At 41.9% G+C, this 24,852-nt stretch overlaps 2 protein-coding genes across 2 annotated transcripts in view; both read left to right on the plus strand.

Annotated features, from left to right (window-relative positions):
• CLCA2 (chloride channel accessory 2) overlaps positions 1–1,589 on the plus strand; it is a 37,844-nt gene extending 36,255 nt beyond the window's left edge. Inside the window, exon 14 of the mRNA XM_062193426.1 lies at positions 1,147–1,589. Coding sequence (XP_062049410.1) covers positions 1,147–1,589 — 443 coding nt within the window. The remainder of the gene's footprint in view (positions 1–1,146) is intronic.
• Positions 1,590–8,374: 6,785 nt separating this feature from the next.
• CLCA1 (chloride channel accessory 1) overlaps positions 8,375–24,852 on the plus strand; it is a 32,416-nt gene continuing 15,938 nt past the window's right edge. The window contains exons 1-7 of the mRNA XM_062193427.1: positions 8,375–8,536; positions 12,181–12,321; positions 12,507–12,654; positions 15,467–15,572; positions 21,191–21,368; positions 22,946–23,164; positions 23,690–23,917. Coding sequence (XP_062049411.1) covers positions 8,375–8,536; positions 12,181–12,321; positions 12,507–12,654; positions 15,467–15,572; positions 21,191–21,368; positions 22,946–23,164; positions 23,690–23,917 — 1,182 coding nt within the window. The remainder of the gene's footprint in view (positions 8,537–12,180; positions 12,322–12,506; positions 12,655–15,466; positions 15,573–21,190; positions 21,369–22,945; positions 23,165–23,689; positions 23,918–24,852) is intronic.

Here is a 24,852-nt window from a genome sequence, read left to right on the forward strand (position 1 = left end):
CTTCCAAAGCCTGGAGGTCATTTATTTTTCTCAAAGTAGAACAATGGGTATTTATTCATGTTTTCACCAGTCAGGTTTAGGGAAATGTTTCCCACAACTCATGGAAGCCTTGGCTCATTGCCCTCTCTGACTCTGGCCGTCATTTTTCTTAGGGTGACTGGGAAAGCCTCTTGATTTAGGGCTCCCTTACCCTTGCTTGGGTGGACACTGACGGAGTGCTACCTTTATCTTTTCCTTGTCTAAGGCCTCTGCTAACTTTCAGGCTTCCTCCCACATCATCTTTTTCTATATTTTTACCTATTTATAAGAGTACCATTTATTGAGAAAGTTAAATTTCCCCCAATTAATTTTAATTCCACCTTTCTCATGTCCTAAATTCCTGAATGTATTTTGGTTTATCTTTGGATCTATGTCTATTCAAACTCCAGCAGACAGTGCTTTTGCAAATGAGGTATTACAGTGTTTTTCTATCTGATAGGGTTAATCCTTTTACCTGTTACTTTTTAGATTTTAATATATATGGCCATTTTTGACCATTTATTTTTAAGGCAGAATTACAAGCATTTTTAGTTCATTTATTTGAAAGTCAGAGAGAGAGAGCAAGAGCGAGAAATCTCCCAAAAGCTGATTCACACCTCAAATGCCCACAACAGCCAGGGTTAGACCAGACAAAAGCCAGGAGCCAGGAACTCCATTTAGGACACCCACATAGGTGACAGAGACCCAACAATCTGAGCCATCACCTACAGAGTACACATAAGCAAGAAGTTGGAATCAGAAGCAGAGCCAGGATGGAAACCCAGGCATGCCAAAGAGAGAAGGGCATCCCAAGTAGTATCTTACACACCATACCAAATGCCTGCTCCTGCAGACATCTTTAATAGAATCACAGCAAATTCACGAAACAAATTGGGAGAAATAATACCTTTATTGTGCTGAATCTTGCTTTTCAGAAATATATGTTCTCTTGTTCAGGTTTCAGTAATGGGTCCTAATGTGGTATTTTTAATGTTTTTCATATTCATATTTCTAGTTTTGTTTAGTCTCAGGTATTTTGCACTTTTGTTGTTATTTTCATTAGTTGTTGCGAATAAACTAGAAAAGCTAAGGTGACTTAACCAGCCCATTTATATTTTTAAATTTCAGCTACAAGCTATGAAATAAGAATGAGTAATAGTCTACAGAATATTCAAGATGACTTTCACAATGCCATTTTAGTGAATACATCAAAGCTAAATCCTCAGCAAGCTGGCACCAGAGAGATATTTACATTCTCATCCACATTTTTCATGAATACACCTGAATATCAACTTGTTGGAGAAACCCAAGACAGCCACAGAATTTATGTGGCCATTCGAGCAATGGATAGAAACTCCTTAAAGTCTGTTGTATCTAACATTGCCCAAGTGTCTCTGTTTGTTCCCCCAAATTCTGTTCCTGTGCTTGCCAGAGATCGTCTTATATTGAAAGGAGTTTTAATAGTGATTTGTTCAATAGGAATGATTTGCCTTATTATAGTTGCAACACATTGTACTTTAAATAGGAAAAAGAGAGCAGACAAGAAAGAAAATGGAACAAAATTACTATGAAGAAGCCTATACACTACCTTCTTTCTTAAATATAAGACCTATGACCTTCATACTTTGTAAAAACTTACCAACAAAACCAAATTAATGTCAAAAATGTATAATGTTGAGTTTTATAAATTACAGATCAAATTTTTGCATGATAGATAAAAAATATTTTGTAATACTCATTTTTGGAGAGTGAACTAGATAACCCTTAGACTGGCTATGGAGAAACAATAAAAGTTACTCTTCAAGATAATGCTGTTAAAAGCAAAGGCAAAGGCAAAGTTGAATTAAATCCAAGAAATCGATGTTTAATTGAAGTAGAGAAAAGGGTTAGGTTTAGTGGTAGCTGTGTGAAGCAATTGCTTAGTTACTTTGATTAATTTTCCTTTTATCCTTATCTGTATGGAATAGGTTGCTTGTTTATGACTGAAGATCAAGTTGCATTTTATATAGGAAGCCCCTGTTGTAAAGTTCTTTACCTCTTGCCTTTTGGTTAAATATCCCACAGTTCAAACTCCATAATTGCTCAAAGAGACCTTTTTTCTTTGTAGGAAGTAACCTTAAAATATGGATATTATCCTTGTTCCTTCATAATGCTTTTGTAACAAAGGTTTATTGAATTTATTGTTTATCAAAGCAATGTTCTCAGTTACTGCCTTGAGAATTATAGGATGAAAATGGTTAGAATCCTCACAAGGCTTTAAGTCAAGAATAAAAGATATTATTCTGAGTTTATTTTAATACATAAATGACTCATATCCTTTTATTCAACCAAAGAAGAGGTCAGCTGGAGAGATCAGTGTTTGGAAATTGTCAGGTTGTTCTGCTCATTTGTTAAATAGGGTCTGGAAACCTTTTTGCCATAGAACTATTTACCAAGAACAAGGGAACAGTGAAGCACAGGTCACAATGAAATGAAAATCCTCTTTCACCTAATTTTACTTCTAAGGTTTTAAAAAAGCGAATTGAGCAAGAAATCATTTGGTTTTTAAATTAAAGAGCTTAAAATGTTATTGAATATATATAATAAATAATGTAGAATAGATCTCAGTTTTATGACTAGATCCAATTAAGAATAAAATCTTGATTATGTTTCGGGGAGGGATATATGAGGAACTGGAACAGGAAGAAAGAGACCGTATGAAACCCTGAGACTCATAGCAGTGCTGGTGCGGGGGGGAAAGCAGCAAATTTCTCTGCCCAGGTTTCCTCCCCACCTTGAATATTACACTACAGCCTGTTGTGAAGTTACCCACATGAACTTCTAAGTCTCACAGTGGCTGCATCCTCACAGAATAAATGACAAAAATAGAAATACAGTATGTGATAGTAATATATGCACCTCTGCTTTCAAAAATTTGCATGTGTATACATATATGTAATGTTTACATATGAAGTGAATATGGTAAAATCTTAAACCTTGTTAAATGTTGAAAAATGTTAAAGATTGTGTTCATTGAAATCTTTTTTACACTTTTATGTATTATTTGAAATATTTTCAAATAAAAAGACAAACTGTGTATCTCCAGAGACAGGAAAACATTGTATCAAAGTGATACCTGCTCCACCAAGTTTATTGTAGCATCATATACAACAGCCAACATATGGAATCGACCAAAGTACCCATCATCAGATGAATGGATAAAAAAATGAATACTATTCAGCCATAAAAATAATGAAATCTTGTCATTTGCAGCAAAAATGGGTGGAAGTGGAGAATGTCATATGAGTGAAATAAGCCAGACACACAAATAATGAAAAACACCCAAGATCCTGCTATACCCTTCCCACCACTCCCAGCTTTTAGCTAACAATTTTCAGTATTAGTGGGCCGGCGCCGCGGCTCACTAGGCTAATCCTCCGCCTTGCAGTGCCAGCACACCGGGTTCTAATCCCAGTCGGGGCACCGATCCTGTCCTGGTTGCCCCTCTTCCAGGCCAGCTCTCTGCTGTGGCCAGGGAGTGCAGTGGAGGATGGCCCAAGTACTTGAGCCCTGCACCCCATGGGAGACCAGGAGAAGTGCCTGGCTCCTGCCATCGGATCAGCGCGGTGCGCCGGCCGCAGCACACCCACCGCGGCGGCCATTGGAGGGTGAACCAACGGCAAAAGGAAGACCTTTCTCTCTCTCTCTCACTGTCCACTCTGCCTGTCAAAAAATAATATAAATAAATAAATAAAACCAATTTTCAGTATTAGTGCTTCCATTATGGAAAACAGTATGGCAGTTCCTCTGTTGGAGGAAGGGAAGGAAAGGGAATGAAATCAGTATGTTGAGGAGATATGTGCACTCCAATTTGTACTGCAGCATTATTCGTACTCGCCAAGATTTGGAAAAAACCTAAATGTCTATAAACAGATGAATTGAGAAAACATGGTACACACACACACACACATGATGGAATACTATTGATACATTAAAAAAAAGAAAAATATCTTGTCATTTGCACTATCTGGATGAAACTGGAAAAGTAAGTTCATATTACTTAACCTACTAGATATTAAGACTTACAAAGAAGCAGAAACTGAGACAGTGTATTACTGGGGTAAGGAAGGTCATGTCAGCATCCCATGGGACAGGGAGCAGAACAAGGGTTTAGCTACAGACCTGTACATGGGCAGTCACCTCATTTACAACAAAAGCACAGCTGGAACTCAGCGGAGGAAATTATGGTCTTTTTAACAAAAGCTGTGAGTCTATTGGCTATCCATTGAGAAAAACAGAACAAGATAAAACTTTGACTCTTACCTCACACCACACACAAAATAATTGAGATAAATCATATACCTTAGTATTAAAGGTAAAACAGTAAAACTTCTGGAATAGAATATTGTATAATATCTTCAGTAACTGGGAAAGCAATTTTAAATGTTATACAAAAGACACTATAAATAAAAGAAAAGATTAAATTGAGTTCCATTAAAATTAAAAACCTCTGTCCATCAATGGATACCATTAAGCCAAACTACAAACTGAGAGAAGACACTTGCAAAACAACGAAAGAGCCAATATCCAGAACATATAAGGTATTACTGCAAATCAATAAGAAAAGAGCAATAACTTAGTTTATAAATTGGATGAAAAGACTTGAGCAGGAACTTCATAAAAGAGAATATCCAAATGACAATAATTCTATTAAAAGTGCTTAACAGTTTGTCATTGAGGAAAATGCAACTCAAAAGTACAGAACAATGCAATTACACGCTCAAGAGGTAAACTCTGGGGACCAAGAGTACCATGTACTGGGAGAAATGTGAAGTGACTGGAACAGTCATGTTGGACAGTGTTTGGGAGTTCAACTAAAGCCAGTATTAAAGAAAAGTTATCCCTGCACTTGTTCGAGATGCCAGGGGAGACCCTGGCAGTCAGTACAGGGACCACAGCACTATTGGATTTAACTCCAACTCTAACACAGACAGGTGGGGATTTACAACCAAAGAGCAGGGTGGGCTCAGTGGATGGAGTATTACTAAGAGGAAGCATCAAAGATCATGGATGTCTGGCTAGCCTGACTTGATAGGATTATTGCTGTGAAAGTGAGCCGTGGTGACAAGATATCAAAGGTGACCAGGTAGCAAGGGTGGAGAGTATTCCCTGAACTGACTTGCAGGATGCTTGCTCAGCCTGGATTCTGCAAGGACGGAGAGGGAAGCCTGAGTCAAGCCTAGTCAGAAAGGATTCAGGTCCGTGACTGAAGTGTTGATCAAAGGAGAGAGTCTTAACTCGACAAACCCGGCAGCCTGCTCTTGGCATATACTCAACTGAATCAGTGTTTACATCTATGGCAGTTTCATTCCTAATTGCCCCAAACTGGAAGGAATCCAAATGCTCATCAACAGCAGAAGGAATATAAATTGTAGAATCCTTTTATAAAAGAATACAATGACAAAGGAACATATTCCTGCTATGGGCAACCACACAGCCAAATTTCATTCAGAAAATGTTACATCACAGTAGCCAGATTCAAGAGTCTAAGAGTGAATTGTATATTCTTGTTTATAGAAGTTCAGAAACAGGCAAAATTAATCTATGTGGCAACAGAGACCAGAAGAGTGCTTATCTTAGGTTTTGGTTTGGGAGGAAACACGAAAGAGGCTCTTAGGGTGCTGGAAATGCTGTGTGTCTTTGGGGAAGTGTGTGCTTGCACCTCTGGCTTGTGTTCTTTGGCCCATGTGGGCTGCACCTGACAAAGCTACCATCCAGGTGCCCTGGGACAGTGCTTCATGTGAGCCCAAGCCTCTGTGCAATTGTTCAGGCCAGACTTGGTCACCAGGGAAAGTGAAGCTGTCAACATAGCCTGCACAGCAGATGGGACATGCTGAATCAGGTCCTTTCTCTGGGGAAAACTGAGAAGAGCCGGTGGTGTTAGCAGATGAGGGACTTTCCATGGAGCCTGCAGCAAAGGCCAAGCCAACCTGCCTGGGCATCTCCAGTGGGTGTGCACACCAGTCATAGGCAAAGGCAGCAGATATATCCCAACAAGCACAGGGTAACCAAGGGCCCCCTTGAGGCACGAAAGGATGGGAGTACCCTAGCTGGCAGTTAATCAATACAGATCAGCCAAAGCGCTGGCTAGGAGAGGAGAAAACAGGTGATAAAGGGAGATTGTAAATGCCTATAATGGCCTTGAAGCCAGCTGTAGCAGCAGCAGGCACTGCAGTCCATTTCTGTAACGCTCTTGCCTTAAGTATCTTAGGAGATTGTGATCGGCCACCACTCTGAAGCACAGTCTGTGAATTACTGGACTTGCATCTTCTCTTGGAGAAAAGGTGACAGCTTGAGCTCTCTCACACACAAAGGACAAACCCTACATTGTCCCATTGACACTAGATATGATGAACATGAATCGGAGCAATTCAAAGAGCTGGACTGCATTGGATTGGTTTTACTGAGCATCCTTGGATTTTTTTGGTCTACCATCGGTACCCTTGGTCCCTTGCTCCATCTTGGGCATGGTTTGTGCCTTGCAGGCCCAAATGGTTCTGTTGCCTGAGACACATCTTGGAATCCACAAAACTGCTAAAGGGCAGAAGGGCCGGGGAAGTTGCTTGTCAGTAGAAGGTGAGCAGGGGCCAAACTCACTTTCTCTTCCTCCCATGAACAGCTCCACCGTGTGGTTCCTTTGTGTAGTCCTTGAGAAGACATCCTCCAAGGCAGGGCAAGTGACTCTGCAACCTGGCCAGCTGGGTGTCCCGTTAGCTGTCAGTGGCTAGACTTGTAGTGCTTCTCCTCCTATTGCTTCCCAGGTTTCTCTGACTCATTTCCCCTTTTCCACGTGCTCACTGCTCTGGGATTAATTTTCAGATAAACCAGTAGCATACAAGCTTGTCACCGGCTCTATTTTCTAGGAAATATTGACAAAGACACTTAAGTTGGGAAGTCCAGATATCTTAGGACCTATTTTTTTAAAATGTTGTATGTAAATAAAGGTGTACATATTTTTATGTAGAAGTGCATTTTGGATCACCTGGATAACCACTTTATAATTTGTTACTTCCATACTATTTCAATGCTTCACTTCCAGTTACTTAAGGTTATGTTAGTAATGGGTACTGATTTAATTTTTCATGAGATTGTCAAAGAAAAGGGACAGATGAGCTGAAATCCATGCTTACTACTCTCTGAAGACCAAATAAAGTATGGATGAAGGAGTATGTCTAATAATTTGTGTACAGGAAATTTGAATCTTCATCTGAGGTCTGGCGAACTTAAAAGAATCTCTGTAGCAGGGGCCAGTGCTGTGGCCTGTGGCACTGGCATCCCATTTGGGTGCTGTTTTGAGTCCCGGTTGCTCCTCTTCTGATCCAGCTCTCTGCTGATGGCCTGGAAGAGCATGGAGGATGGCCCAAGTGCCTGGACTCCAGTACCCATGTGGGAGATCTGGATGAAACTCCTGGCTCCTGGCTTCAGAGTCACTCAGCTCCAGCCACTGTGGCCATTTGGAGAGTGAACCAGTGGATGGAAGACCTTTCTTTCTGTCTTTCCCTCTCTCTGTCTGTAATTCTACCCCTCAATTAATAAAATAAAACCTAAAAAAAGAAGAATCTATGTAGCCAACAGTCCATATTTCATATGTGGAGTGACATTTAATTTCATCAAAATAATGTATGTTCATTTGAATGTTGCTGACTGACAGAAGATGTAGAATAGAGGAAGCAGGGATCTGATGAGGAAGTTTGCTTTGCAAAGTGAGACAGAAATTTTTATCTTCATTATAAAATATTCCAGAGTATCTATGCTATTTGCTCATGCTGTGGTGCACATGGATTGTTGAAGGGAGTGCCAGGCAGTGCCAAGGTTAAGGTTAATTAGGATATACATGAAGACCACCAAGAGGGAAAACTGGATATATGGCTTGTGTTTAATACTTAACGAGTGATTGGTGAATATGCAGAACAAAGAGACTTCTGCAAAGCAGGTGAGGGCTGGGGGATGGTGTTTTGTGAGTCAGCATCACCAGCTGGGCAAACATTTGTAGGAAACAAACAGCTCTTTCTATAGCAGCTTCCAGGGAACCGGATGTGGCTTCTCCCACCCTCTCTCCAGCATCTGGCCCAGCCAAAGGCGAGACCAACATTCCTTTTAAATTGAAACACTTAAAAGTACACAATTTAAGACACTAGTTATCACCTCGTATTGAAGACAAATGCACTCATGACACAACTTTATTTCAAGAGGTTAAAGTCCTGTAATAAACCACCTGGGAAATTGTGTCTATATTTTGAGATAAATGTATATATATATAGAGAGAGAGAGAAAGAAAGTTCCATTACCAGCATTTTCCAAAGGGAGATGTACAGCAATGGGGTCGTTTAAGAGTTCTGGCTTCATCTTGATCCTTCACCTTCTAAAAGGGGTCCTGAGTAATTCGCTCATTCAGTTGAATAACAATGGCTATGAAGGCATCGTCGTGGCCATTGACCCCAATGTGCCAGAAGATGAAACACTCATTCAACATATAAAGGTAGGTTTAAAACGGCAATCACCTGTACTTCGGTAACTGTTTACTAATGATAATTATCACTGGAAGCCTAATGCCATGATGGAGAGAACGTGAGTTCCCACTTCAGCTGCATGACACTGCCAATTTATTTTTATGTCTGAGCCACAGTGTCTTCATTTGAAGATGAGACAACAAAGGCAATGCACAGGACTTAGAGCCTGGTGCATTTGGGGTGCTTCAAAATAATGTCCGTATCTGTTGACTGTGGACTGAGTTATTCAGCTGGACATGAAGACAGAGTCAGCTCCATTGGGCAGATAATGTAAGATGCACAGAGGAGAAATCCTTTGTCAGATTCTACCATAGGCACACAGAAAATGCTTCTTTTAGCCTAACTTCCGGCCCCCTTCCTTGTAATGGTAAATATGAGTCCAGGATGCACAGCCCTGATTTCAGAACACACTGACCCCTCCAGGGGGCAGCTGAGGGTCAGCACCTCACCTTGTTATCTCTTGGGAGCAGGGGTGGATGGGGGGGTGGGGAGAAGAGGCTTCCTGCTGTCAGGTGGAGGGATTAGAGAAGTTCTGGCACAGCGACAAACAACTAAGGATAAGAAAGAACGCTCTGCATCGTCCACTCTGGAATCTGGCTGCAGTGTGTCCGGGAGCAGTGCATGGAACGAGTAAGAAGGGAGCCTATGTGCACAATGCAAACAATGAGGACCTCTCTTACCAGGTTTCATGAGGATCAAATATTTAAAAAATGCATGCATACAGAGAGAAGCTGGACATTCTGTGCATTTTTTGGAAGTAAATCTGAAATTATCTCAAACTTTAAAAAGCTTTAAGATTTATTTTATTTATCTGAAAAGCAGAGTCACAGAGAAGGAATCAGATACAGAGAGGGAGAGATCGTCCATCTTCCAGTTCACTTCCCAAATGGCCACAACTGCCGGGGCTGGGCCAGGTGGAGACCAAAAGCCTAGAACTCTATCAGGGTCTCCCAGGTAGGTGGCAGGGGCCCAAGTACTTGGGCCACCATCTGCTTCCTCCCACACACATTAGCAAGGAGCCAGAACAGAAGTAGGGCAGGGCAGGGATTGAACTGGAGCTCTGATATGGGATGTGGATGTTCCAAGTCATGGCTTAACCCGCTGCCCCACAACACTGGCCCCTAGGAAATAATTTTTTTAAAAATGTATACATAGTGCCTAGCACATAATGAGAGTTCAATAAAAGGTGGCTGTAGTTCTGGCCACCAGTCCCCTTTTTCTCTGTCTTGATGGAAAGTTAATAGTACAAGGACCAGCAGACCCAAAGATCCCTTGCTGTAAGCAGAGGCAAACCCAGGGAAGCGGAGTTGGGAGAGAGAAACATCTCCACCTGCCAGGAGTTTGTGGCTTGACGATTGCAGCCACAGGGAATGGGGGCTGGTGGGGACCGTGGGGGCTGGTGGGGACCGTGCCGCCACCATGAAACTTTCCTATTGAACCCAAAGACCTTCAGAGTGGCTTTGGCAAACAAGTTCACATCTTTTGAATTCTCTCAATAATCAGAAACTTCGAGTGAGTTTTTGATTGCCCATGTGGAGAAACAAACCCTGCAGATATGGGAGGAAAATGTGTCCTTGAGTCTTGGTCTCTGGCCAGATAGCGAAGCAAACGCCCAACGAAGTGCTCATCCCTCATTGTTTTCGGGGGGTCTTCCCCCTGAGAGACGCAGATCTCAGCACAATTATAAATGAGCCTTTTAGCTCGAGTCATAAACAAGCTGGGTGTGAGGTTCTTTGGTTCTCCCCATTCCCCTGTCTGGAAGGAGACGCTAAAGGATTTCGGAGGAGTTGTCTGCTCAGCCACTGTGCCTGACCCGTGACTACACCCGGGCTCACCCCACTTGGTGCGCCAGCTCTGCAGAGTCTACGTATCTCCCCAGAGTTGGGAGATTCTGGCCTCCTTTCCCGGCGACCCGTCACTCCGTGCTCCCGGGACCTTCTTTCCGAGGGGGAGGGTCTCCTCCTGTTGCCCATGTGGGGAGAGAGCCTCGAATTCCGCTTTTTAAACACTTGTAGCAGGAGCAATAGCACAAGCGCTCCTTCCCTACGAGACCGGTAGGTGGCGCTGCAGCAGTTCCAGCCACAGCACCTGCTCTCGCCAGTGTTAACCGTAGTTGTTGAAGAAACCGAGTATGCTTCCCAAGGCCAGCAGGGCAGAGGCAGAGAGAAGCATGCTCTCTGGCTCTCCCTCCCTCTCCCTTTATCTGTTTGTCACTGTGTCTCCCTCTCCCTGTCTCTCTGCTTCTCTCTCTCTCTCACACACACACGCACACACAGACGTTACACAGTGTGAGTACTTGTGTATTTCAGGATCTCTTCAATGCCTGGGAGCCCAGTTACTGCTTGTCTTGGCACTGCTCTAAGTGTGTCACTCACTGTAACCACTTCATCTGTTCATTCCATCAATTAGTCAATCATTTAACAAGTATTTGCAGAGCCTCTACATTATATCCAGTACTAGGAGGAGTCCCTGCACTAAAAGATTATTCCCATTGATGTTTCTGTTGAAACAGAAAACAAGTGCTTCCATGCTACTTATTTTTCCTAGGAGTATTCATATTTCACAAGTCAAATCACAACGTGGCCACACTCTAACACAGGAAATTGTACACCCACTTTCCAACTTTTTGGTAATTCTGACTTTTTATTTTTTTGGATGATACAATGATGAATTCTCCTAAAGATTGTTAAAAATCTGGGGGGTGGGGAGTGGGCAACGAAATTCAAATTATTAAGAACACTTTTAAAAATGAGCAAGCTGTGGCTGGATCTGTGGAGCCACTGCCTACGATGTCAGCATCCTATATGGGCACCAGTTCAAGCCCTGGGTGCTCCATTTCTGATCCAGCTTCCTCCTAATGGCCTGAGAAAAGCAGTAGAAGATGGTCCAAGTCCTTGGGCCCTTGCACCCATGTGGGAGACCCAGAAGGAGCTCCTGGCTCCTGGCTTTGGGCTGGCCCAGCCCATTGTGGCCACTTGGGCAGTGAACCTGTGGATGGGCAAGTGAAAGATCTCTCTCTCTCTCTATTTCTCTGTGTAACTCTGCCTTTCACATAAATAAAATAAATCTTGAAAAAATTAAATTTCAGAATTTTTGCAAAAAGCACCAGGTGCTGAAGTCATATTAGCTTTCTCTCCATTACTGCTGGCTGTGAGACCTTGAAAATTATACTCTTCAGTTCTCCCTCAAAGGGTTATTGATCCTCAAAGGATCACATGAAATGAAGCTAACCATCGACTTCGCTGGTGTTAAGGAAACATTATTCCTAGTGCTTCACCTGCGAGGCTTCGTTTTCCCCTCATGACAGTCTATCAGCTAGTCACTGCAATATTTTCTGTTTTATAAACGGGGAAGCTGAGGTTCAGAATTAGAAAGTGCCTGGTGTCCTGCAGTGAGCGGTGGCGTCAGGGCCAGCATCTGCACAGTGTGACGCAGAGGACGGACACATGCTAAGCAAGTTCGCTGACACTGTTCAGGAAAGTATTCTCACAGCTCCTTTTCCCACCTTGACACCAGCTGTCTTTGAAAACGTGAAATACAGGCGTGACCGTGAACGGCTGGGAATGCAGTCTGCTCTCAGCCATGATGGTAACCGTGTTTTCTCCCTTCCCAGGACATGGTGACTCAGGCATCTCCATACTTGTTTGAAGCTACAGGAAAAAGGTTTTATTACAAGCAAGTTGCCATTTTGATTCCTGAAAACTGGAAGACAAAACCTGACTATGTGAGACCAAAACTGGAGACCTACAAAAATGTGAGAACATGAACTTCTTCTTTCAAGTTCCATTCCACACACCCCACCCCCAACCTGCAATGCAGGTTTTTAAAATCCAAGTACTCTACAACCAGATGAAGTGCTTTCCAAATACTCCAGGGTGAATGAGGTCAACCTGCTTGCTTCGAGTCTGCGGTAATTAAGAGCTTTTTCTTAAATTTCAGGCTGATGTCCTGGTTGCTGCACCAGACCCTGCAGGGAATGATGAGCCCTACACTGAGCAGATAGGAAAGTGTGGGCAACGGGGAGAAAGGATTCACTTCACTCCCGACTTCATAGCAGGAAAAAAGCTGCCTGAATATGGACCACAAGGTACGGGACAGATCAAATCTTCAACTGCATTTCTCAGGATGGAAGAATTTTGCTTTGAGTAGCACATAAAAGTGAAGGAAACTCCTACATATAAATTCACTGAGGAAACATTTTCTTTCACTTATAATTGGAATTCAGAATAGTCCAATTTTCAGTTAGAAATTCAATTTCTCAACTTCTACACATTTTAAATGTAGTATTTAATTTTCATCATTTTTGTCATACCAGATGATGATTGTAAAACAATTTAATGCCTAATCAGTTTCTGTGGAGATGCAAGAGGTTGCATCCAGGGGAATAAAAATCTGCCTGCAATTTGTGTGGTGGCCACCAGATGGCAGACATCCATAGTGCGTTCAGACTACATTCAAATTCTAAACAGATTTTGTTAAATTGCAGATTTTGATGCAACAGGGGCAAGAGGGGAACTCAAGACTCTGCTTTTGTAAAAAAAAAAAAATCTAATTTGTTTATTTGAAATTCAGTGTTACAGAAAAAGAGGGACAGAGAGAGGCCCTCTATCTGCTAGCCTACTCCCCGAATGGCTGCAACAGTCAAGGCTGGGCCAGGCCAAAACCAGGAGCCAGGAGCTTCTTCTGGGTCTCCCACATTGGTGCAGGGGTTCAAGCACAAGGACCATATACTGCTGCTTTTCCCAGGCCATTAGCAGGGAACTGGATTTGAAGTGGTGCATCTGGGACTCAAACCATCCCATATGGGATGCCTGTATTGCCGACAGCAGCTTTACCTACTACACCACAATGCTGGCTCCTTAAATTTCTTTATTGCAAAAAAGGTTATGATCCCCCAGAATCATCTTGACTTCTTTATTTAAACAAACAAGGCAGCAAAAAACATACAAAAGAACCCTGGTGCCTTCATGCCCCACTTCCGAGTGGCCAAAAGCACTGAAAGATCTTATTAGAAAGGGGCCAAACATACTGCTCTGTTGTTCTAGAACACTCCATTTCACCTCCATGGAAGGAACAGAAAATTCTCAATGTATGACTCAATAGATATGTGTTGAATTGGTTTACCCACTCTCTCCCTCTCCTGAGCCCTGTCTGACCGTCATAACCATTTATCATGTCATTCATTCACAATGTCTCCTTTCTGTACTATCACTCCATTCCTGCTCCTTCACAATCTTCCCTTATCTTTTGTTAAAGAGAGTTTATTTCTTTATTTGAAAGGCAGAGTGACAGAAAAGGAAAGAGAAAGACAGAGATATTCCATCCACTGTTCACTTCCCAGATGGCTGCAATGTTTGGGCCTGTGCCAGGCCAAAGCTAGGAGCCTGGAACTCCAACTGGGTCTCCCACGTGGGTGGCAGAAGCTCAAGCACTTGGGCCATCTTCTACTCATTTCTCAGGCACATTAGCAGGGAGCTGGATTGGAAGTGGAGCAGCCAGGACTCCAGCTAGTGTTCTGATATGGGGTGCTTGCAGTGCAGGCAACAGTTTAACCTACTGCAGCACAATGCCAGTCCCCTCTCTTCCCTTCTAGAGATCAGTAGTTGTTCCTTAGTGTGAAGTATCAAGACTTCCTTAGTGTGTCCCACCCCAAGCCCTCTAAGTCCAACCTACCTTGGAGTTTACATCCCAGAAAAATTGAAGTCACTGAGATTCATCCAAGTTTAAGGAATTCTCACGGACTTTCTGTTAAGTTCTGGACACTGTGTGCCCAGCTATGACAATGTAGAGGTCAGATCACCTGTTCTCATGGAGACAGGTGTGCAGTGTGGGAGACTGGCAAGGAAGCAGCAATTCAGCAATGACCTTATAAGATGGCAAGTGCCGCAGTGAGATGCAATGAGGTTGCAGAGCAGCAGGTACCCAGTCCAGTCTGAGGATGTCAGGGAAGGCTTCCAGGTGAGTAAAAGCCTGACTTTGAAAGAAGGGTGGGCGTCTTCCAGGCAGAGACAGGGGAAGAGGGAGTCTGAGAAGGGGGGCAAAAAGGATCAGAGATGAGCAAGTGCATGGTGCAGTCCAGCAAATAAAAAGATCAAGATTTCATTGCAATTACAATATTTTGAAAGCAGTTGACGACAGCAGAAATTAAGGTTGTGAAGAGGGGCAGAGCCTGAATCATCAGGGACCTAGTCTGCCATGTTAAGGAGCTGGACTTGGGGACGGTGCTGTGGTGCAGTGGGTTAGAGCCTGGGGCTACAGTGCCAGCATCCCACTTCGGCGCCGGTTCTAGTCCTGGCTGCTCTGCTTTTGATCCAGCTCTCTGTTATAGCCTGGGAGGGCAGTGGAGGATGGCCCAAGTGTTTGAGCCCCCCCTGCACCCATGTTGGGGACCCAAAGGAAGCTCAAGGCTCCTGGCTCCTGGCTTCGGATCAGCTCAGCTCTGGCTGTTGCAGACATTTGGGGAGTGGACCAGCAGATGGAAGCTCTTTCTCTTTCTCTCTCTGTAACTCTGTCTTTCAAATAAATAAAATGAATCTTTTTCTTTTTTTTTAAAAAAAAGGATCTGGACTTAACCCCTATACCCCGAGCATTTAGCATCTGATCGGTGTGTGCTCCACTGGACTGAGCTGCGTGAGGACAGGGCTGCCATTTCATCTTAGGATGAAGAACTGCCTGGCACTGAACAGATGCCTAAACATTTGATAAAGCCAAAGTTAGTACATATGTATTACATAAATGTACAATTATCACCTTAGATCTCTCCAAGGAAATCAAGCCTTTCATTAATGGTTATTAATATGAAAGCATCATAAATGTTTAGAAGAATGGTTTTCTCCCAGTGTGAGAAGGAAATGTTGCCATTGCCATTGTCATCAGGTGTTTACAACATTTCCTCACAGGTAGGGTGTTTGTCCACGAGTGGGCTCATCTGCGATGGGGAGTATTTGATGAGTACAACAACAATGAGAAATTCTACTTATCCAATGGGAAAAGACAAGCAGTAAGGTATGCATATTTTCATTTCACTTTTCCTAAACTGTTTCAAACTACAACCGATTTCCCCCTTCATTGATTACTTTTAAGCCATCAGTTTTTCTCTCTTATTTTTCTAATTTCTTCTCTTAGTGCCGTCCTTTTCAGATTTCCACAAATCCACCATTTTTGTTTACAAGTGCTTCTTAATGTAATTCTCTGCTCCAAATCATTTGCCTTATTAAAAACATGTGTCAACTACAGAAACTCCGTCTTCCTGAGCCAGAGTCGGAGATGTAAACAAGTGCTAACCGGACTCTCTGTGGCCGGGAAGGAAGAACGGTATCTGTGTGGGCTCCGTCAGTAGGAATGGGCCTGGCGACTGTGGAACTCATCTGAAAAATAATCCAAATAGTAGAAGAAAACCAAACCCCTCCGAGTTTGAACCAAACCCTGTGTAGTATCAGCAGAAAGCAAACTCAACACATGGAAGTACTCGTGGCTGCCCTGGTTCTACTGGCATGTTCTTGCAACCAGTGGCTTCATCGCATGTGGACTGAGCTAGTGCAGACATTGAGTGATGGGGACTTCCAAATCTACTTGACTTCTCAAAAAAAAAAAAAAAAAAGACCTACTTTATTTACTTGAAATGCAGAGTGAGAGAGAGAGGAAGAAAGAGCTCTTCTGTCTGCTCATTCATTCCCCTGTGCCTGCAACAGCTAGGGCTGGGCCAGACACATGCAGGATGTTCTTTCCACATTAGCAAACTAACTTGATTACCATGTCCTCTTAAAAACAAATTTTTAGTATTTAATAGGATATTTAATAATACTTAATAGTTTGTGTTATTTATTTTCTAAACTTTTAAATGGATTTTAAGATTTAAAAGCAATCAAAGCAACTACAAAAATGATAATACAGCCCACAACAGATGGTTACTTACTAGCATGATATATTTTGTCAATTGAAAGCCATCATATTTAATAGCGAATGACTAGAGACATTCTCAGAAATAAGATAAAAATGGCTGCTATTACCATCATTATCTAAATTTGCTTATGAAGTTGTAGCCAATGCAATAACACTTGAAAACTGGGAGATACGAAAACAGATACCAAGAGAAGAGAGAAAATGGCTTTTTAAGCAGATGATATGTGGTCCACTTAGAAAACCCAAGGGAATAAATTAAAATTAAAATTGACAAGAGAATTCAGTAAGATGACCAGGTAAAAAATAAGTATTCAGTTGTTGTTCCTCATATTAGCAATATCTAATTTAGAAATATAATAGAAAAATTATTTCACTCAAAAGAGCAATTACAGTATAATAAAAGTAGGAAGAACTCAAAGAAATGTAGAGGACACACTTAAAACACTATAAAATCCTTCTGAATGATTTAAAAGAAAACTAAAATAAATTGAGAGACTTTCAATCCATGGAAGAAATAAGTTCAAGCAAAATTAATACACAGGTTTTATGAAACTCTAGTTAAAAGGACATCCATTTTTATCTTATTGTGAAAATCCTAGAATTCATTCAGTGGATGGTAACTAAGAATATTTTCTAAAAGGAATATTAATCAAGGGGACTTTACTTTCCAAATTTTAAATATACTATAAAACTGTATGAATTGAAACAACATGGACTGACAGACATTTAGATACATGGTACACATATATAATTTGCTATTTCATATAGGAAGAATTACAAATCTATGTGGAAAGGTAGGATTTTTTTAAGACATCAGGATAATTTGAACTATATGGGGAAAATTAACAGATCCCCTTCCAATTACATGGACCCATAAAATATGTTAAAAATCATAATGAAAACCAGAGTATTAATAAATAATAAATCCCTATAGAGGGAATTTCCTCTGTGCATTCAAGAAATGGAAAAATATATAACTAAAATGTATACATGATTGCATATAAAGTGAAAGTTTCATGGCACACAAACCAAATATAAGCTAAATAAAAAAGTAAAAAACAGAAAAAGTTATTGCAAACAATTTTTTAAAAAGATTTATTTATTTATTCGAAATTCAGAGTTACACAGAGAGAAGAGAGGCAGAGAGAGAGAGAGAGAGCAAGAGAGAGAGGTCTCCCATCTGCTGCAAAATTTGTAAAAACAGGCTTTTAAATTTAAATTTTTTTTTAAAGATTTACTTATTTATGTAGAAGGCAATTACAGAGAGGCAGAGGCAGAGAGAAAGAGAGATCCTCCATCCACTGGTTCACTCTCCAAATGACTGCACTGGCCATAACTAGGCCCATTTGAAGCAAAGAGCCGGGAGCTTCTTCTGGGTCTCCCACTCAGGTGCAGGGGCCCAAGGATCTTCTACTGCTTTCCCAGGCCACAGCAGAGAGCTAGATCAGAAGTGGAGCAGCTGGGACTCTAATGAGTGTCCACATGGGATGATGTACTGCATGCTGTGGCTTTACCTACTATGCCACAGCGCTAGTCCCTAAATTTAAAGTTTTTTTTTTTAAACCAAACTTAATATTATAACACATAAACAGCTTTTGAAAATCAGTGATACAATAACACCCTAATAGAAAAATAGACAAAAAAGAATAAACAATTCACAAAAGAAGAAATAAAAATGAGGGCCAATATTGTGGTGCAGCAGAGTAAGCTACCACCTGAGATGCCAGCATCCCCTATGAGGGTGATGGTTTGAGTTCCAGCTGCTCTACCTCCAATCCAGCTTCCTGCTAATGCCCCTTGGAATGCATCCAAAGATGTCCTAAATACTTGGGCCCCTGCCAACTACCTGGGAGACCCAGAAGGAGTTCTAGTCTCCTGGCTTCAACCAGGCCCACCCACAGCCATTGTGCCCATGTAGGGAGAGAAACAGCTGATGGCAGATCTGTCTCTGTCTGTCTGTCTCTCTCTCTGTAACTCTGCCCTTCAGATAAATAAGTAAATCTTAATAAAAAGAAAAAAAATAAAAAGGGTCAAGAAACAGTTAAAAATATTCCTATTTACTAGTGGTCAAAGAGATGCAAATTTAACAAAGGTGAAAGTCGTTGATTACCTAGTAAGTTCCTGTGCATAGGATGAGAGCTCTTATACATGATTGTTAGAGGCATCAATTGGAAGTTTTCTAGAAAGCAATTTTTATGACAGGTGCCAAATACCTACCATTTTTCTCATTTCTTGACCCAGCAATTTCATGTTTAAAAATCCATTTTAAGGAAATAATAACAGACTTTATAATATGTAATCTGTGGGATCTGATCCTTTACTCTGCAGCTCAATCATGTGGCAAACTTAGAAATGTAGTCAAAAATCTTATGCATAGCTTTGTTTATTCATTGGTGTTAATGCATCTTTTTTTTTTTCTCTTTTTTTTTTTCTTTTTTTTTTTTTTTTTTTTTTTATTTTTGACAGGCAGAGTGGACAGTGAGAGAGAGAGAGACAGAGAGAAAGGTCTTCCTTTGCCGTTGGTTCACCCTCTAATGGCCGCCGCGGTAGCGCGCTGCGGCCGGCGCACCGCGCTGTTCCGATGGCAGGAGCCAGGTGCTTCTCCTGGTCTCCCATGGGGTGCAGGGCCCAAACACTTGGGCCATCCTCCACTGCACTCCCTGGCCACAGCAGAGAGCTGGCCTGGAATGCATCTTTTTAGTATTGATGAATTGTGGAGAACTGAAACCAATTAGGTTGAATATATATTATAGTATAAAAATATATGAAATTGCTAAAATAACATTTGAAATAATATTCAACTATATCTTATTTTTAAAATATATTCACATATTAAGGTGCTTTAAAGTATTTATTTATGGGGGCTAATCCTCTGCCTGCAGCGTCAGCATCCCATATGGGTGCAGGTTCTAGTCCCAGTTGCTCCTCTTCCAGTCCAGCTCTCTGCTGTGGCCCGGGAAGACAGTGGAGGATGGCACAGGTGACTGGGTGCCTGCACCTGCGTGGGAGACCAGGAGGAAGTACCTGGCTCCTGGCTTCAGATCTGCTCAGTGCCTGCCGAAGCAGCCATTTGGGGGGTGAACCAACAGAAGGAAGACCTTTCTCTCTGTCTTTCTCTCTCACTGTCTAACTCTACCTGTCAAATAAGTAAAAAAAAAAATATTTATTTATGTGTTTGTTTATTTGTTCAAAAGAGTTGCAGAGAGAGAGAGAGAGAGAGATCTTCCATCTGCTTTTCACTCTTCAAATGGCTGCAATGGTTGGGGTTTGGCCAGGTTGAAGCCAAGAGCCTGGAATTCCTTCTGGGTCTCCCACATAGGTCAGGGGCCCAAGGATTTGGGCCATCTTCTGCTGATTTTCCAGGTGTATTAGCAGGGAGCTGGATCAGAAATGGGGAAGCTAGGACTTGAACAGGCACCGATGTGGGATACTGGCATTGCAGGCAGCGGCTTAACCCGCTATGCCACAAAGCAGACCCCTTGCATACCGGGTTCTAGTCCAGGTCGGGGCGCCGGATTCTGTCCTGGTTGCTCCTCTTCCAATCCAGCTCTCTGCTGTGGCCAGGAAGTGCAGTGAAGGATGGCCCAAGTGCTTGGGCCCTGCACCCCATGGGAGACCAGGAGAAGCACCTGGCTCCTGGCTTCGGATCAGCATGATGCGCCGGCTGCAGTGAGCCGGCCGTGGCGGCCATTGGAGGGTGAACCAACGGCAAAAGGAAGACCTTTCTCTCTGTCTCTCTCTCTCACTGTCCACTCTGCCTGTCAAAAAATAAAAATAAAAAAAAAGCAGAAAATAAAGCTATATATGAAATACACTGATATATAGGAAAAAGAGAAAATACTTCAATATGTTAATAGTGATTTATTTCTCATAGTGAGACATGGTTTTATCTTTTCTTTTTTATACTTTTTGCTATTTTTCAAATTTTCTATACTGCTCCTACAATATTGAAATACTCAGAAATATTGCTAAAAAAAGATATGGGGAAAGCATTCCATCTATAATAGCAGCAAAACTTATTAGCATATAACATAAAAATTCTAAATAACTGTGAATATATAAGAACTATGCAAAAACCATAGGAAGCAGACTAATTAGAAAGTAAACAAGCAAACAGAAATGTCAGCAAGTGTTTGGGGAAACAAAAGAGAACCCCTGATTTTCCAGGGATTAGGAGGTGCCTAAGGACTCTGATCCTTATTAATAATGCAAACGGAAGGCCTAAGCCAGATGTAGCTTTCAGCCACATAGAAACAAATTCTAATGCTGTTTTGGGAGCCCTGCAGAGACTTGCTGACACACAGAAATGAATGATGAAAATTCAATATTTTGAGGCTGCAGGCCAACATGTTTGTTTTCTTGGGCTGTGGAAGGGAATCATAGATGAGGAGATCTGAGAGACCGGACATGGAGCCTCACACTTTGAAATTATCCCATGATGGTGGGTGCAGTCTGTTGAAATCTTTACTTAGTATATACTAAGTTGATCTTCTGTATATAAAGACAATTGAAAATGAATCTTGAAGAATGGGATGGGAGAGGGAGTGGGAGATGGGATGGTTGTGGTGGGAGGGAGGTTTTGAGGGGAAAAGCTGCTATAATTCAAAAGTTGTACTTTAGAAATTTATATTTATTAAATAAACGTTGAAAAAACTAAATAAGTATTTTTTAAAAAAGAAACTATCCCATGTTGTAGACATCTAGCCTTCATATGTTTTCAGATGCTCAGCAGCTATCACTGGTAAAAATATGGTGAATAAATGCCAAGGAGGCAGCTGTATCCAAAAGCTGTGCCAATTCAACCCCCAAACAGGGCTGTATGAAGAAGGATGTGTGTTCATACCCAACAAGCAGCAGAAGGAGAGGGCATCCATAATGTTTGCACAAAGCATCAATTCAGTAAGTACCTTCATGTTGTCTTCCCCTGAAAGACATTTGGTAAGGTTTTTTCCCTCAGGGGCTCCTAGGAAGGACCAAATTTTAGTGGAAAATCTAAAGAAACCATCAGTTTTAAGGGAAAAAGCACCAGCTCCCAGCTTTCAGATGAGCTTGGAGTTCAAAATCGGGAATAAGATCCTCTCTCTACCCCTTTCTATGTCCATTCTTCCTTCTCCATCATCCCTCCCCTGCTATCTTTTAGTTTATGTGCTTAGAATTATTTCAACTGCCCTTACAGGCATACAAGCTTGCAAATTCTTAGTTAAGTAAGAAATTTGTCCAGAAATAATAGGCAATTCTTTTAATTAGCTATTAAAAACAAGGCCAAAAGTTCTTACTTGACAGATCTTTCAGCCTGCATATTTGCCTTTGGTTGCTAACAGATTTTCTGTCTTTGTAAGAGTATTGGTGCCCTTAAAAGTTTGTACAAAGTTTTAACAGCTTTAAAAAATTTTTAAATACATTGGTACTTTTAATTTTTTTTTTTCATTTCATTTGAAAGGCACAGAGACCTAGAGAGAGGCAGAGATAGACATAGAGAGATCTTGCATCTGTTGGTTCACTCCCCAAATGCCCACAATAGTCAGGGTTGAGCCAGGCTGAAGCCAGAGTCCAAAACTCAATCCAAATCTCCCAAATGGATGACAGGGGCCCAAGTATTTGAGCCATCACCTACTGCCTCCCATGGTGCACACTAGCAGGAAGCTGGAATCAGAAGCAGGGGCAGGACTGGAATCAAGGTACCCCAAGGGTATGTTAACTGATGCACCGAATGCCTGCCCCCACTGCTTTGTTACTTTTATTTTTAAAAAAAATTTATTTATTTGAAAGGCAGAGTGACAGAGAGAAGCAGAAGTGATGGGTGGGGGGAGGGAGAGGCAGTAGAATGCATGCTTTTGGTTAGTTTGCAAGGCAAAAAACGTAGGAAAACTCTGTTTCCTGTTTGATTGACTGGACACATAGAGGCAACATCAAGTTGGGAAATACTTAGGAGGAAGTGGAGCAGAGCTGGAGAAAGACCAAGAGTTCAATTACAAACACGTTGAGTTTGAGAAGCCTGTGGGGCATCCAAATGTATTTTGGAGAGAGCTGGAATGTTGGGTGCTTAATGTTCAAACTGGGAGTCCAGGTGAGCAAGTGGGAAGGAAGAGAAGCTTGGTAGTGCAAGGGTGGAGAACAAAGATGTTCCCAGGAGAGGGGTGCTAAAGGGTGGCTGGAAGAGAGAGGTGATGCTCTCACCTGGACACTTTGAGAGTAGGATGGAAGCCCCCAGAACAGGTAGAGAGATTACCGAGGAGTAAAAAGGATCTAATGATATTAAAGACATGGTTTGAAACAGGGAATCTGAGTTACAATTATGATTTTCCCCAGGAGCGCTCTACAGTGATTGTGGGATTGAGCCAAGGTTATGGGTTAACAGGGCAGACTGGGGAGAAGAACAGGAACTTAAAATACTCTTGATAAAGATTTGAAATATTTCATTCAAATTCTTTGATTTTAGCTTACCACAATGTATATCATTTTGTTGACAATTTCAGGTGGTTGAATTCTGTACAGAACAAAACCACAATAATGAAGCTCCAAACTTGCAAAACCAAAGATGCAATTTCCGAAGTACGTGGGAAGTGATCAGCGATTCTGAGGACTTCAAGAAAACTACTCCCATGACAACCCAGCCACCCACTCCCACCTTCTCACTGCTGCAGATTGGACAAAGAATCGTGTGTTTAGTCCTGGATAAGTCTGGAAGCATGTCGGTACGTTCAGTGACGCTCGGTCTTTTGGGTGCTGGCCGCAGACATGTGTGCAGTGTGATCTGGACCACAACGTGGAACTCACTGGGAATAAACACACCCCCAAGGGTCAGAGCAGTTACAACCACATTGCCAGCAGGAACGCCCAACTCAGCTGTGTCCACAGAGATTGAGCCAAGTTAAATTAGTTTTTAACTATGAGCAAAGATCTGATGAGTGACATGAGTTTCACTTTGTCTGTGCTTCACTGACAATATACAGTGTCTAGAGTCCTATGTAGGACTTATCTAGAACTCTCACTAGAGCAATGAATCTTAATGGTTATGTAATCTGGCTTTAAGTTTTGCTGTTTAAACAAAGTCCTCTTAAATTTTACGTAAAATTAAAGATGCTGCCAAATATAAATGAGAAACGTTCGCCTAGGAAGATGATACCTCAAGTAAGCTTGCTGTCATTTTATTCTGCATTGAGTCAGCCACTTCCAAATCCTTCTCTCCTGTTCTGAGTTTGTCCTCCTTCTCCATTCAGAGTGACAACCGCCTCAATCGACTGAATCAAGCAGGCAAGCTTTTCCTGCTGCAGATCATTGAGCAGGGGTCCTGGGTTGGGATGGTGACCTTTGACAGTGCTGCCCAAGTACGAAGTGAACTCAGACAGATCAACAGTGGCACCGACAGAGAAGCCCTCACCAAAAGCTTACCCACAGTGCCCGCGGGAGGGACATCCATCTGCTCTGGGCTCCGAGTGGCATTTTCGGTAAGACATGAATCCCGATCAGACTTTGCAACGTCTGCAATTTATGTTTCTTAAGAAATTTCCATTTCTGGTGATTCCCAACATGCCTAGTGGCTCACTGAATTAGACAGCCAAGAGCAGAGCAATAGTTCAAATGCTGCAAGGACACAGGTCTCCAAAGCTCTTGTTAACTAATTCGTTCATGCATTTGTGCTTTCTGCCTCTGTGCATTTGTACCTGCATTCCAAATATTCACACTGCACCCTCTGCTTGCCTGGCACTTTGCTGGGCACTAAGAATACCAGGAGGGCCAAACAGACACCACCCCTCCTGTCCTGGAGCTTGTATTTTTATTGGTAGGGTCACGCTATCCACACGGTAACACAAGTAAGTGTACATGCACAAACTACAATACAGCTTTGAGGAACTCTTTCAATCCAGATATTGTCAAGCTCTTTATTTAGTTGATCCATTAAGTCTTTGACTATAATGTAAATTATAATTATGTTATCTCGAAACCTAAGATTTTAAATTTTAAAAAAGGTGCATGAGGATCTTCTAAAGGGAAGAGACCCTGCGAGTATGATTCAACTTTGAGGCAGCTGAATATTCCAGATTTTTCAGCAAATTGGACTCCCTTTTGGGAAAGCAAATGGTTTATTTATGGAACAGGAGGACTTAGAAACTGTAAATAAGATTGTCCTGGGGTCATATCTAAAGCTCTCATCTGACCATCCAATCCCACTGTCCCTCTACTTAGATATAAATGTCTTCATTTTTCAGTGCAATTAACTTAAAATTCCTCCATCAAATATTTAAGATCCTTCATGATAAAGCTCCCTCCCACCTTTCCAGGCTGCCAGGCATCCTGAGTTCAAGCAAATTGGATCACCTGTCCTTCAGAGCGTCCACTCTTTTGCCAGGTTTACCCTCACCGCGAGTTCTTCTTCCTCCTT

Source organism: Lepus europaeus, chromosome 5 (assembly GCF_033115175.1).
Source record: "Lepus europaeus isolate LE1 chromosome 5, mLepTim1.pri, whole genome shotgun sequence".
Classification (NCBI taxonomy): domain Eukaryota; kingdom Metazoa; phylum Chordata; class Mammalia; order Lagomorpha; family Leporidae; genus Lepus; species Lepus europaeus.